This window comes from Gossypium raimondii, chromosome 10, assembly GCF_025698545.1.
Source record: "Gossypium raimondii isolate GPD5lz chromosome 10, ASM2569854v1, whole genome shotgun sequence".
Classification (NCBI taxonomy): Eukaryota; Viridiplantae; Streptophyta; class Magnoliopsida; order Malvales; family Malvaceae; genus Gossypium; species Gossypium raimondii.
In genome coordinates, this window is record NC_068574.1 from 53906110 (window position 1) to 53918964 (window position 12855).

The window sequence follows — 12855 nt, forward strand, 5'->3', positions numbered from 1 at the left end:
TCTCACTATAAAGTTAAGTCTTTGAATTCTATTAAAATATCTAGTATTTTTGGCGTAAAATCAAATTTAGCTTTTAATGTTTACATATTTTTAGTCAATTTAGCCTTTAATCTATTTTTAGCTAAGTTTAGCTCTTAATCTTTTATAAAAGAGTCGGATTTGACTATTAACTTTTCGAAAGAGTCATTATTTTTTAATAAAATAATAACTAAAACGTTAAATTTTTAAACATAATAGTTTGCAAGGCAATCTATATGTACTTCCATACTTCCTTTTTTTTTTGAACTTTTATAATTTTTTTAAGTTTGAATTTTTTTTAAATATTTTTATAATTTGTAAAGTATTTTTTGATGTGATATATAAGACAACTAATGTCATGTCAGCATGAAGAACACTTGGCCCGTCATGCAAGTTGTCACGCCAACATCGTTAAAAAGTTAATATTTTTAATTAGCATTTTCATTAAAAAATTTTAACTAATTTTTAAAAGATTAATGATCATATTTAGTTAAAAAAATAAGAACTAAATTATATATATATATATATATATATATATATATATATAAATGTTAGAAGCTTCTCAGCTGCATGAAGAGCATTTGTAACCACATCAAGCAAATCCAATCCAAGATTAAATATTGTTGATTGTCACTCATGTTTTACAGCATTAAATCACATTGCAGCATTAAATCCAAGATTAAGTATGCTGCTTCAAGTTTACTACAAACTTCCGCTTACTTTTAGCTGTTATGTTCGTATGTACTTGTTCTTCGATTAGTCCAACTATGTACCACGTTTATATATATATATAAAGACGATTGTGAATGTCGTTTATATCAAGGTTGAGAAGTGCTTTGATCAACTGGTTTTAGTTGGCTAAATTTGTTTTATTCAAATTAAAAGAATGCCTTTGATATGGTTAATAGACAACATTTTGAACCAGCTGTCCACCAGCAGTATAAACTACTACTAAGTCACCTTGATAAGAAAATAATATGCCATGTTTATAGATCATACACTCTCTGCCGTAACTAAAATCCAATCAAAATCACATAAAACAAATGCTGAATAGAGGAAACAGGGACTAAGACCAGCATTATCTTTGATTATTTTTACTCCCAAGGGGTTGCAAATATACATTGTAACATTCTAACATTCCATGGCAATGAAATCAATTAACGAAAATCCAAAAATCTCCATCTTGATAATGCTTTTACTTGTATTTTTTTACCAGATATTTTAGACAGCCACGGCCGTGTCGGAAAGGATGGAAGAATTAGACTTAATTAGAAAATAATGGACGAATTACGGTAGCTAACAAGGTTGAACATGGATTTACCATTTACCAAGTCAATTATATATATACATATTGATCATTTCTAGTAATTTTAATGTACCAAATTTTGGTAGTCCTTTCTGCAAAATTGTTGCCGATTCCCAAAAGGGTATTTGCTTCAACTTCCTTCTCATTCTCGTTGGACTGTCGGTCTTGGACGACTTCCGCTGAAGTTCTGCGGTTTAGTCTTGGCAACGTCAACAACTATCATCCACCCATTTATGATCTACAAAAGCAAACAAGAAAGCACTCAGCCTCAGTTTATATTTTCAGTCATAAGCCAGATATGAAAAAGTACATGAATAAAAAGGGGTATTTGCAATTATATACCTTGCCATTCATCTCCTTGAGTGCAGCACTGGCAGCCTCCTCTGTGGTGTATTCCACGAATGCATACCCTTTAGATCTTTTAGAGATCTTGTCCATTATGATTTTAACTGTTGAGAATAGAAGCACTATTAGCAACTAAATCTACATTTTTTGCATGAAACTCGTTTCATGGAACGTGCAAAGATACCTTCAACAAGCTCACCAAAACCTTCAAAATGTGAACGTAATGTTTTCTCAGAAGTGTAAAATGATAGGCCTGTTCGAGAAATACAACAGATCACCAGAGACCATCCATTAGCAAATAAGAAACAAAGGTATAAAATGAATCCACAATGCCTCAAAGTTTTGAATCCCATGAAAGAATATACAAAGACTAGTAGAGGCAATGATGCAACAAGACTTTTCCGGTTTACATGATCCAAAGATATCAAATCAACAAAGACAGTATTCATATAGGGGAAAGAGAATAAAATTAGATTAGCAGCAACAATTACCTGTTATGAAAAGTTTCTTAGTTCTTATGGAGGTCGTTTCACTAGCACTCGTAGAATTTTGTAGATTATTACCTAGAAATCAAGAATTGTTACTCTGTATTGGAAGGAAAGAGAGATAAAAATGAAAAAGACAGATACTTTGATAGCCATGTATGTTTGACCAAAATAAGAATGAATGTTTGAATGTTAATATAGAGGGAAAAATAATTGTAAGCTAACAAAAGCTAAGAGGGGAAAGTAATACATATCAAAATTTTAAATCTTACAATGAAGATTATCTTACTTGCAGGCTAAACATGATAAGAAATTATATATCATCTCATATAAGAATATGAGCATTTCCTTCAAACTAAGAGATCATTTATCCATCTAGTCGCCCACACGAATTTTGTCCACATGAAACTAATCCTTCAAATTATTATATTTCCTTCTTGTAACCTTCGAATTCTTATACCCTTTCCAAATTCTCATCAAGCCAACAAATCCAAAACCGAAACTAATTTATTGGGATTTGGAAAACCATCTATATACAAGGATCTCCTCCTAGTTCTTATTATAAAATATTCCCACCCAGTGATGGTGAAGGATAGTCAATGAAGAGGTCTATATCAGAACAATGAAAATAGTTTTTTAAATGAGAGAAAACGATGTGAGATAAGGGGAAAACCTCCATAGTCTTTATTCTCTGACTCAAAATTCTTATCTAGTTCAACAGATAAAACTCCAGGCACACCTGTGGTAAAAGGAAGCATTCAGTCCAAAACCGCAAATGCACTATAACCTTACAAATACAGATTACAAGAACACATACGGACCGGCTAATTCATTTGCACTTTCCTCATCAAGTTCACAACAGAAACCAAATTGGGATTGCCAAGATACATGATATATGCACATTTGAGCATCCTTCTCACTGCAACAAACAATCATTTCACCCCAAAGTTAATAAACTCTATGATACAAAACCCAGATTTCTTTCGTGCTTAATGAGGAAATGCTTACTTTCCCAAAACTTTGGTCAGTATTTGAGTATAATAATCAACCATTTGTGCTTTTGTGACAACCCCAATTCCAGGCTTGTCCATTCGAACAAGCCAGTGTTTGGTGTTCCCAGCAGGAAACAACTGCAAATTCCCTATGTTAGCAATAAATTCAATGTTTGAAGCAGTGTAATCTTTTTGCTTAGAATTGTAATTTGGGTCTGGCTTAACCGATAAAACCTCAGGTAAACCTACAAATGTAGAGATGCAAAATAAGTAAGCACCCTTTTCAAAATAAGCAGAGATAAAGAAAACAAACTGGAGAATGAAGAAGAAAACACTAACGAGCAAGTTCACGGGAGGCTTGTTCATCAATATGGCAGCAGAAGCCAAAGTAGGTATCACAAGAAGCGTCGTATATACACATCTGAGCATCTTTTTCAGAGCCCAAAACTGTTCCCAAAGTATTGACATAGTAATCAATGATTTGGGGTTTGGAAGTGAACCCTTCTGGAGGCTTAGCCATTAGCACCACCCAGTAGTTGCCCTTAGCTGTTGAAGAAGAAACAAAGGAAGCTAAGGTTGCAATTTCAGTTTTAGATGAAGAAATACAAGAATTGGATAAGGAAAGGTTGAAGTGGTTCTGAACAGCAATGGGAAAGCTGATTTTAGTGTTTAGGGAAGCAAGATAGGGCAGTGATTTGTGAGAGTTGTTGATTCCAAAAGAAATGGTGGGCACTGCCAGTGAGGGACAAAGAGCTTCCATAGGCATAGCTGTTGCTTCTCCCGACCCTGCTGAATGCTTATGCTTCGCGCTTATCAACTTCTGGTACTCGGCTTCGGTTGGTTGGGTTGGGCCACGTTTGCCGTTCCCAGCCCATGTAAACAAATGTCCTGAGGATTTTGGAAATAGTATAGTATACATCTTGTTAGGCTTCGAAAAGTCAGACTGGATTTTTATAATTTTAAGATAATATACCCTCTTAAAATAATAAAATTTTAATTTAGCCCTTCTAAAATCTATAAAGATATTTGTTAATACAGTGAAATTACATTTTAATTTTTATAAAATTATATAACTTAACTTCGACCACTCACCCACCAAAAAATTTCTAACTTCGCCTTACTTATAGTTCCTATCTAGGCAATATTACATATAAACAACATTCGATATTGAGATACTACAGCAAAACTGAGAAAGTTTCAAGTTTCTTTATCTCTCAGCTGTTATACATCTGCCTATAATTTCACCAATAGTCTCCACAGGAACATGAACCATTAATGAAATGATGAAATCTGTTATTATCCCTAACAACTATCTCTCTTCCTGTAATCCTTGAAATAAGCTTTATGGCTTCGTGACAATCACCACATACACGAAGGTTTTTAACAACTCGAATCACGTCTAACGGAGCGGTACTGATTAAACCAAAGGCAATAGCCAGCTTCTCACTGTGGCAACCAAGGAAATGCTCTTTTTCTTCCTCTTCTATGTCAAACAACACATAATCCGTCGTTGGAATGTAACCAGCTGCTTTAAGTTCCTTGGCCAATCCACCAAGTTTTTTATATATCATTTCGGACATGGGGTGAGACTTGTCACCCACAAGGAATTCATGAACAGTCCCATTTACTTCAATCCAACTATACCCTGGTACTTTTTGTATTCCTCTTTCATTCATGATTGACCTAATTTTTGCAGCAGCATCCCACTTATGACTCGCTGAATATATATTTGATAGGAGAACATAATTTCCTGAATTCCATGGTTCTAATTCAATGAGTTTCTTTAGTACATATTCTGCTAACTGGGTATCCTTGTGCAGTCGACATCCACCCAACAAGGCCCCCCAAACAATACAATTGGCTTCCATTGGCATATTTTTTATCAATTGATGAGCGTCACCTAGTAAGCCAGCACGGGCTAGAAGATCCACCATGCACCCATAATGCTCAATAGTAGGAGTCAAAGAAAAGACACGATTCATGCTGTCAAAATACCGTCGACCGTCGTTAACCAGACCAACATGAGTACATCCACAAAGCAAGCCCATGAAAGTGTTCGCATTAGGTAGAATACCTGATTTTTCCATTTGGCCGAAAAGACCAAATGCGGGTTTAACATGTCCATTCATTGCAAGCCCAGATATTGCAGCATTCCAAACTACTACATCTTTCTCTTTCATCCTCTTGAAGATTTCCCAAGCTTGAGTCATACTCCCACATTTTGCATACATGTCAATCAATGCTGTACCTAGAACAGGGTTAGACAGAAACTCCTCTATGTCCATTAACTTACTAGCCCAGTCCCCTAGCTCTAGAGCTCCTAACCTGGCACAAGCGGAAAGCACGCCGACCATAGAGTAACGATCAGGTGCCAACTTCTCTTTCTGCATTTGGAAGAAGAGGTCTAGTGCTTCTTTTGGGAGTCCATTAGATGCATAGCCTTGAATCATAGTGCTCCAAGTAATTATGTCCTTCACAGGCACCCCATCAAAAGCGTAACGTGCTTGCTCCATATTCCCACACTTGGCATACATATCAACCAAAGCGGTTGCCACAAACACATTTCTGCTCAACCCAAACTGTGTTATGCATCTGTCAATCCACTCCCCACTATTCAAATCCCCTAAGTGAGCACAAGCTGACAGAACTCTAACAACACTGAAACTATCAGGCCTCAAACCCATATCTATTAGCTTACGAAACAAATCAACCGCTTCTCTATACCGTTCAACATCTATGTACCCACTAATCATTGCTGTCCAAGAAATAACATTTTTATCAGGAATATCGTCAAACACCTTACGTGCATAATCCAAATATCCACATTTGGAATACAAATACAGCAAACTTGTCTTGATAAAGACATCACGATCGAATCCTAGTTTTATAACGAGGGCATGGATTCTTATTCCTAAATGGAAATCCAAAAGCCTGGAACAGGCCTTGAGAACGAAAGGGAAAGTGAAATTGTTGGGCCAGAAGCCTTGGGTACGCATTGAAGCGTAAAACTGGGTAGCATCGAGGAAACAATCGGTGGAAACAAGGCCCTGAATCATCGTGTTCCAGAGAAAAACGTTGGGATCTTTGGCTTGATGGAAGATGAAGCGAGTGTAGTTGGTTTGATCGAAATTGAAGGAAGCTTTCAAGACGAGGTTCAGGAGATAGCTGTCTTGGTGAAGGCCAAAGCGGAAAAGCGCGGCGTGAACATGCTTGAGGTGTTTGATGGAGGTAAAGCCTTCGAGAATGCATTTCTTGATTTCAATGAATTTCGAAAATGATGAAGTTGCAGGGCTGAGGCTCGTGATCATGGCCATTGCCATGGATGTCTAGGCTTTGCCACACTGGTTCACACCAGTCAACCGCCAGACGTAATTGTAAATACAAGTTAAAATATGAGCGGAGATTTTGGTGCACTTACAGCCATAATAAACGCTATCAAATTTTTTAAAAATATTTTTTCAGCGCTTCATTTCTTTACTGCTCTTGATATTGAAAACAAACAAAAAAAAAAAAGCATTTTTTTCTTAATTTCTTAAAATTTAAGCAAATGTGCATTTTCATAGCTGCAGTTGTTTTTTTCTTTTGACTAGATAGCTTTTAACATTGCTTCAATTGCATTTATTTGCTTCATTCATTTTAGTGCTGGACAGACTAAATTGTATGGTAGAAAAGTCTCTTCTGTAAATATATTGTAAAAATAAAGGTGAAAAAAAGTGATTGGAGATAAGAAGATAATATATTATTGATGGCTTCATCCTTGCTAACCACAAAATCTCACTCACATTATGGTGGAATTGGATTCTTTACCAATTACTGCTTTTGATCCTATCAGCTTAAATTTGATGAATTTTATATGCACTAGAGTATTGTATCGATGTATGTATAATTTTTTATTGATATTATCACTTTGGATCTATTGTTATTTTTAAAAATAATAAAATATTAATATCAAATAATGAGATTAAATAAATCTCAAATATAAAATACTCATCAATTATATAAAATATTCTCTCCCTCTTTTGTAGAAAAACACAGCTTAAAGCGAAAAAACTCAAAATATTGCACTAATTCCTCAAAGAAATCACATAATCCATCTCAATTAAACTTCTAGCTGATTGCGGGGGTTCTTCAAACCAATGAACTTCTGTGAAATTTGTCGTCATACACTTGATCATATGATTAGCTATTGTATTTTGGAATCTCGGAATATAACGAACAAGAACCTTCCAGCTTCGACTCAATAAATAATGGATAAGACACATTTCAGTCAAATAACTATCTGCAACTCCGCTATAACTCAAAATAAACAAACTCAAAAAAAATTATTCCATAGATTAAATACTAAGACAATCTCATACTATACATATAAGAATGCATAATTAACGAATCTAAAATAAACAATAAAAATTTAAAATTTAAATTCGAATTTAAAAGTATATTTTGAAAAAAAAAATTCTTGTATCGGTTAGTACACTATATTTTAGTCGATACAAACAAAATCAATTTATATACATTAGTACAATCGGTATTAATTAAAATTTACACTGAAATTGACTCTAGATTTTATTATTCCGATAATAAAATCGGAATGAAGCATTCCCACTATTATGAATGGTACTAAAATAGAATCGGTTAACTTAGGGTGGGTTTGGATGGGCGATTGGGTGCGGTGCGTTTAGCTTACTTTTTGTCTCACGCTACAGTGTCGCTATAGTATCTAATCTCACCGCCACTGCTGTTTTTACACTAACCGTAAATGAACGCACTGCTCATCCAAACTCACCCTTAAGCTGGATAAATAGATAAGGAAATCGCATTGTAAATACTCTAGAGAAGCGACTTAAATAAGCTTAGGAGTTTACATTTTATGAATTCTACTATATATGTAGATTTAAAAAAAAATTAATATTTTCCGGTGTTTAAATGATTCTGCGTAAAATATTCTCTATTGTTTGACAAAAAATTTAAATCACTTTTCAAACTTATTTTAAGTGAAATAAACATATCATAAATTATATTTGTTATAAAATATTGTAGAAGGATTTTCCTTTGATAATCAAAATATGTTTTATTATAATATAATATTTTATATAGACTTAATAATAACAAATATCTAATTAAAATTTAAGTTGAAGTTAAGTATATATATGCCGGCTGAGTCTTAGCTCGATTGACATCGGCATTATTGCCAATGTAGAAGGACGTGGGTTCGAGTGCGCTGAAGCATATTATCCTCTTATTTAAGGGTGGGGAGAGATTATGGGTAGTTTAGACATTGTATAAAAAAGAGCATATATGACAATAACCTATAATAAGATTAATGTTAAGTATAAAAAATTTAAGGGGTTAAAATTAAATTATAAATTTTTGAGGTCAAAAGGTAATTTTACTATGTACAAATTCATAATTCTATAATTTCTAAAGAATTTGCAAAGCAATGTTACCTCTTCCAAGTTTTTAAAACTAAATTGGACTAGGAACCAATCAGGGTATTGATCTATAGAGTGACTTTGAACTAGTTAGCTCGAGAATATATATGAATTGATTAATTGACTAAAAAATCGGTTGAACCGGTTTAATTTTTTTAATTTTTAATACTTTTTTAATCAGACTGTTGAACCGATGAGTTAATCGATTCAACCACCGAACCAGTTTTAAAAACATCGCCTTTGTTTAGTGGGAGCCAAGGCACTTGCTTGCCTTACTAGATTCGCTCCTAATGAAAGCAATAATGACACATCGGAACTCTCTTGCTAAATGAAATTAAATGAAATTAAGTAGGATATAAATAAATAATGATATTTATATTCTAAAAAATATTCATATTTTATACTATAAAAAATTTAAAATATTGATAATTTGTAATATATATTTTATTATTACAATGCTAATATATTTTCCTAATAAAATATTAACAGTATTACTTAGAATTTAAAATTATTATTAATGTTAAATTTATTATTAAAATAAAATTGTAATATTAGATAATTTTATTAAAATAATTTTAATTATAATAATTTATTATATGATTAAATATAAATATGTATGTTTAATAATATTGAAATTCATAAGATTTGAGAGTAATATGTTATTATTTTTAAATATTTATAAAAATTAAATTTAAATTTTTATTATATATGCTTTCTTCAAATTAATATAAAGGTAATTTTAGTGTGGTTGATTAAGAGTTATGACTGTTTGATGATGAATTTCCATGTTAATTCATGGGTTTTATAATTTATGCTTTTGTATTAGCAACTTAATTTGGGTATAATATTTGCTCTACAACATCCTTTCATAGTGGAGGGGAGTTTTAAATTGGACTAGACCTTATCATGGGTCGAATTGGGTAAATATAGAATTTTAAATTCAGGGACGACTTAAAAAATGGGTTTAAAATTTTGTCTAAGCTTAGTCTATATTAAAATTTTTAAATCAGAGTCCGACCCGATCCGATCATAATTTTTTTAGATTATTTTTAATATAAAACAAATTTAAAAATATAGTATTTTTCAAAAAATTAAAAATACAAAAAAAAGTATAGACGTATGATTCGAGTCGGGCAGGCCCAGAGTCAAAAATTTCTGCCCGATATTTGATCCGTTTAAAAAACAGAACTTATTTTTATCCAAACTTATTTTTTGAACTTATATTTTTATCTAAACCCTCGAATTTAGACGGGTAATCATCAGGTAGATGTTGCACCCTAAGCTAATTACTTTTAGAGTAAAAAAAATGTATTCTGTTTTTATATATGTTGTAGATATGGCTCAAAAAGTCAATTATCTGATGTATCCTACTATTAATTAAGGTATGGAATGTTGTCTTTTTAACCAATAATATATTATTTATTAAAACATAAATGTATAAAATGGTTCTTCAATATCTACGGCCATAAGTAGGGGTGTGTAAAATTCGGGTAAAACCGAAAAAATTTGATTAACCGAACGATTAATAATATATTATTTATTAAAACATAAATGTATAAAATGATTCTTCAATATCTACAGCCATAAGTAGGGGTGTGCAAAATTCGGGTAAAACCGAAAAAATTCGGTTAACCGACTGAATTCGGTTAATCGATCTGTTAATCGAATTTTTTCGGTCGGGGGTCGGTTAATTATTTTTTGATTTTTCGGTTAACGGTTAATTCGGTTCAAAATCGTCAATTAATCGAATTTTTTCGGTTTAACCAAAAAATTAATAAATAAAATTATAATATATAAATAAGCCCACTATTCACCTAAAACCAATCCAAACCCAAGTACTCAACCCAACCCAATTACCCAACTCAACCCAATCATAAAATTACAAATAATTTAATAAATAAAAATAAAATTCTAGAACTATAACTAAAACTAAAGTCTAAAAGTCTAAAAATAATTTAATTATGTAGTGATTCAATTCGGTTAATTCGGATAATTCGGGTAATCCGGTTAATTCGGGTAATTCGGTTAATTTTTAACCAAAAATAAAAATATATAATTTTCGATTAATTCGGTTAACCGACCGAATTAACTGAAAAAATTTCGGTTCGATTAACGGTTAAAAATTTTGAAAGGTCGGTTAATTCGGTTAATGTTATTTCGGGTCGGTTAACCGAATGAACACCCCTAGCCATAAGATGTCTGATCTTAATGGACATCTATATATTTAATCAAAACCTACGTTATATCAATTGAAAATTTAGAGGGCAAAGGTAGAAAATTATGTTTATATATATATATATATATAGTAAAATTATAGTTTGATTCTTTAAAAAATGATAATATTTTGTTTTAATTATTCTAAAAACTATAAAGATATATTAGAAATTCTATAGCGTACGCGTATGCATCACGTATTTAGAATACAAAGGTGTGTTTAAAAATAACATATAATAAATAACAATAATAGCACATTAAATATGTACGATATTAAAATGAGAAATATAGATTAAATTGGGAGTAAAATAAGATTTAAACACAAAACACATAAAATTAATAATACTAAGTGAATAAAATTATTTATCATTGTTTGTCATCAATCTTCAGTTAAATAGTTTCCCAAGAAATGATATTTAAGCTAGAGATGATGGCTAAACGTTAAACGGTCGTTGGTTTGTGTGAAGTCTTGAGAATTAAGATTCATGAACCGATTGGATGTAATTCATGTTCTTGCTAGTTAATTATAGGACTCCAAGGCGACATGATTGATGGGTGTGAGAATGATCATAGCAGTGGAAAAATATTTTCCAAGGTTTTAATACAAGACGCATGCATCATATTGCATTCTTGATATGTTACTGAAATGAAAATATTTACTTAATACAAAGATAGTAATTAGTGAATATTTATCTTTTGAGGTGCTGTGAGGGTGTCACACCTGTGATGGCACCACCAAACACGACAGTGCCTACGGTTGCGACAACGACAATCCGGTGGCCGGCAGATGGTCGGCCGCGACGGTTCTTTGATGGTTAAGTAGTGGAAGACTTACACTCTTACTGAAACTCTACCAGAGAATTTGATTTCGGATTAATTATTTCAAAATTAATATTATTTTCATATATTTAATATTTAATATTTAATTTAATACTTATCTTAAAAATATTTTATTAATTTAATATTAAAGTGATTATATTAATATTAAATTTAATTTAATATTTATCTTGTAGATAAATATTCTATTAATTTAATAAGATTTAATATTAAAATAATTAAGTTTAATCATAGTTGGACTATCTAAACTCTCCTATTATATAAACACCTCTTATATAAAAGAGAGCACTAGGTCATTATTTTTCACACAATTAAATTCAAGAGAAAGTTGTAGAGAGAAAATTCTCTAAGGAAAATTATTTTAGAAAATTTTTAGAGACATTTTTCTTATTTACAACTTGATCCCAAAGTTTAGAGAAATTACAAAATTACCACATTAGTAATTTTGTGAAAATTTTATGTTTCGAAGCGAGTCCAAACTCGACAAACTTGAGCTTGAGGAAAGTAGAGAATACTACTTGATTGAAGCGTTCATCTTAGGTATTAATTATTTTAGATATCATAATCAAGTTCTAATTTTGAAAAAAAAATTAAAATTCTAGTTTTTCCCTAAACTTATTTTTTGTTGTATTTAGAAACCTAATTTCCCAACATGAAGAAGATAACGAAGAGAGGAAAATGAAATAGAATGGAGTTGAATCCTCTCTGGGAAGTCATTTCTCATCTATTAATAGCCCTTTAAACGCGACCTTCCATCGTAACCATTCATCCATAATCATTTTGTTTTCCACTAAGAAAACTACTTGTTCTAATCCAATCAAACAAAATTTGGACATCAAACTTATCCAATTTTAGTTGCTATTTTTTCTTGATTTTCCGATAGAAGCCACCAACTTATGGTTTCTTTCAATTTAACCTCTAATTGTTCCAAATCTTTGAGTTTCAAGAGAAACTAGGTGTGACATAAAATATGTTATTGATTCATATACTTTGATCAAAATTGAGATTTAGTACAGATAACTAAAAATTTAAAATTAAGTATTTTACTTTTTGATTTAAAAATATTAGTCTAGTCAATAAAATTGGGAATTGTTAAAATTTGTTAACATGACATATGATTAATCGAAAATAAACATGTTAAATTGATAAAATTTGACAGAAACTACTGACGACATAAATGATTGGACAAGTATTTTTAAATTGAAAAAGTAAAATGATTGAATTTTTAA

The 12855-nt window shown here is 31.5% G+C and overlaps 2 protein-coding genes across 2 annotated transcripts; both read right to left on the reverse strand.

Moving 5' to 3' along the window:
- Positions 1–1268: 1268 nt before the first annotated feature.
- Positions 1269–4080, reverse strand: LOC105777377 (organelle RRM domain-containing protein 1, chloroplastic). Its single transcript, XM_012600628.2, has 8 exons — positions 3486–4080; positions 3163–3391; positions 2976–3073; positions 2828–2893; positions 2161–2232; positions 1854–1922; positions 1667–1773; positions 1269–1562 (listed from the first exon to the last, which is right to left on the reverse strand). Exons 1-8 carry the CDS (start codon positions 4063–4065, stop codon positions 1467–1469), a joined length of 1317 nt encoding a protein of 438 aa, XP_012456082.1. The 5' UTR covers positions 4066–4080; the 3' UTR covers positions 1269–1466.
- Positions 4081–4290: 210 nt separating this feature from the next.
- On the reverse strand, positions 4291–6659 carry LOC105777376 (putative pentatricopeptide repeat-containing protein At3g08820). The gene has a single exon (XM_012600627.2). The coding sequence runs from the start codon at positions 6464–6466 to the stop codon at positions 4388–4390; it is 2079 nt and encodes a 692-aa protein (XP_012456081.1). The 5' UTR covers positions 6467–6659; the 3' UTR covers positions 4291–4387.
- Between the last annotated feature and the right edge of the window lie 6196 nt (positions 6660–12855).

Excerpts from the sequence above, each read along its gene's own strand:
- LOC105777377 (XM_012600628.2), bottom strand. The coding sequence starts at position 4,065 with ATGTATACTATACTATTTCCAAAATCCTCAGGACATTTGTTTACATGG. Across the intron at positions 2,894-2,975 it reads AAGTGCAAATGAATTAGCCG|GTGTGCCTGGAGTTTTATCT; the intron begins GTCCGTATGTGT and ends CTTTTACCACAG. Across the intron at positions 2,233-2,827 it reads AGAGAATAAAGACTATGGAG|GTAATAATCTACAAAATTCT; the intron begins GTTTTCCCCTTA and ends CTTGATTTCTAG.
- LOC105777376 (XM_012600627.2), bottom strand. The coding sequence starts at position 6,466 with ATGGCAATGGCCATGATCACGAGCCTCAGCCCTGCAACTTCATCATTT.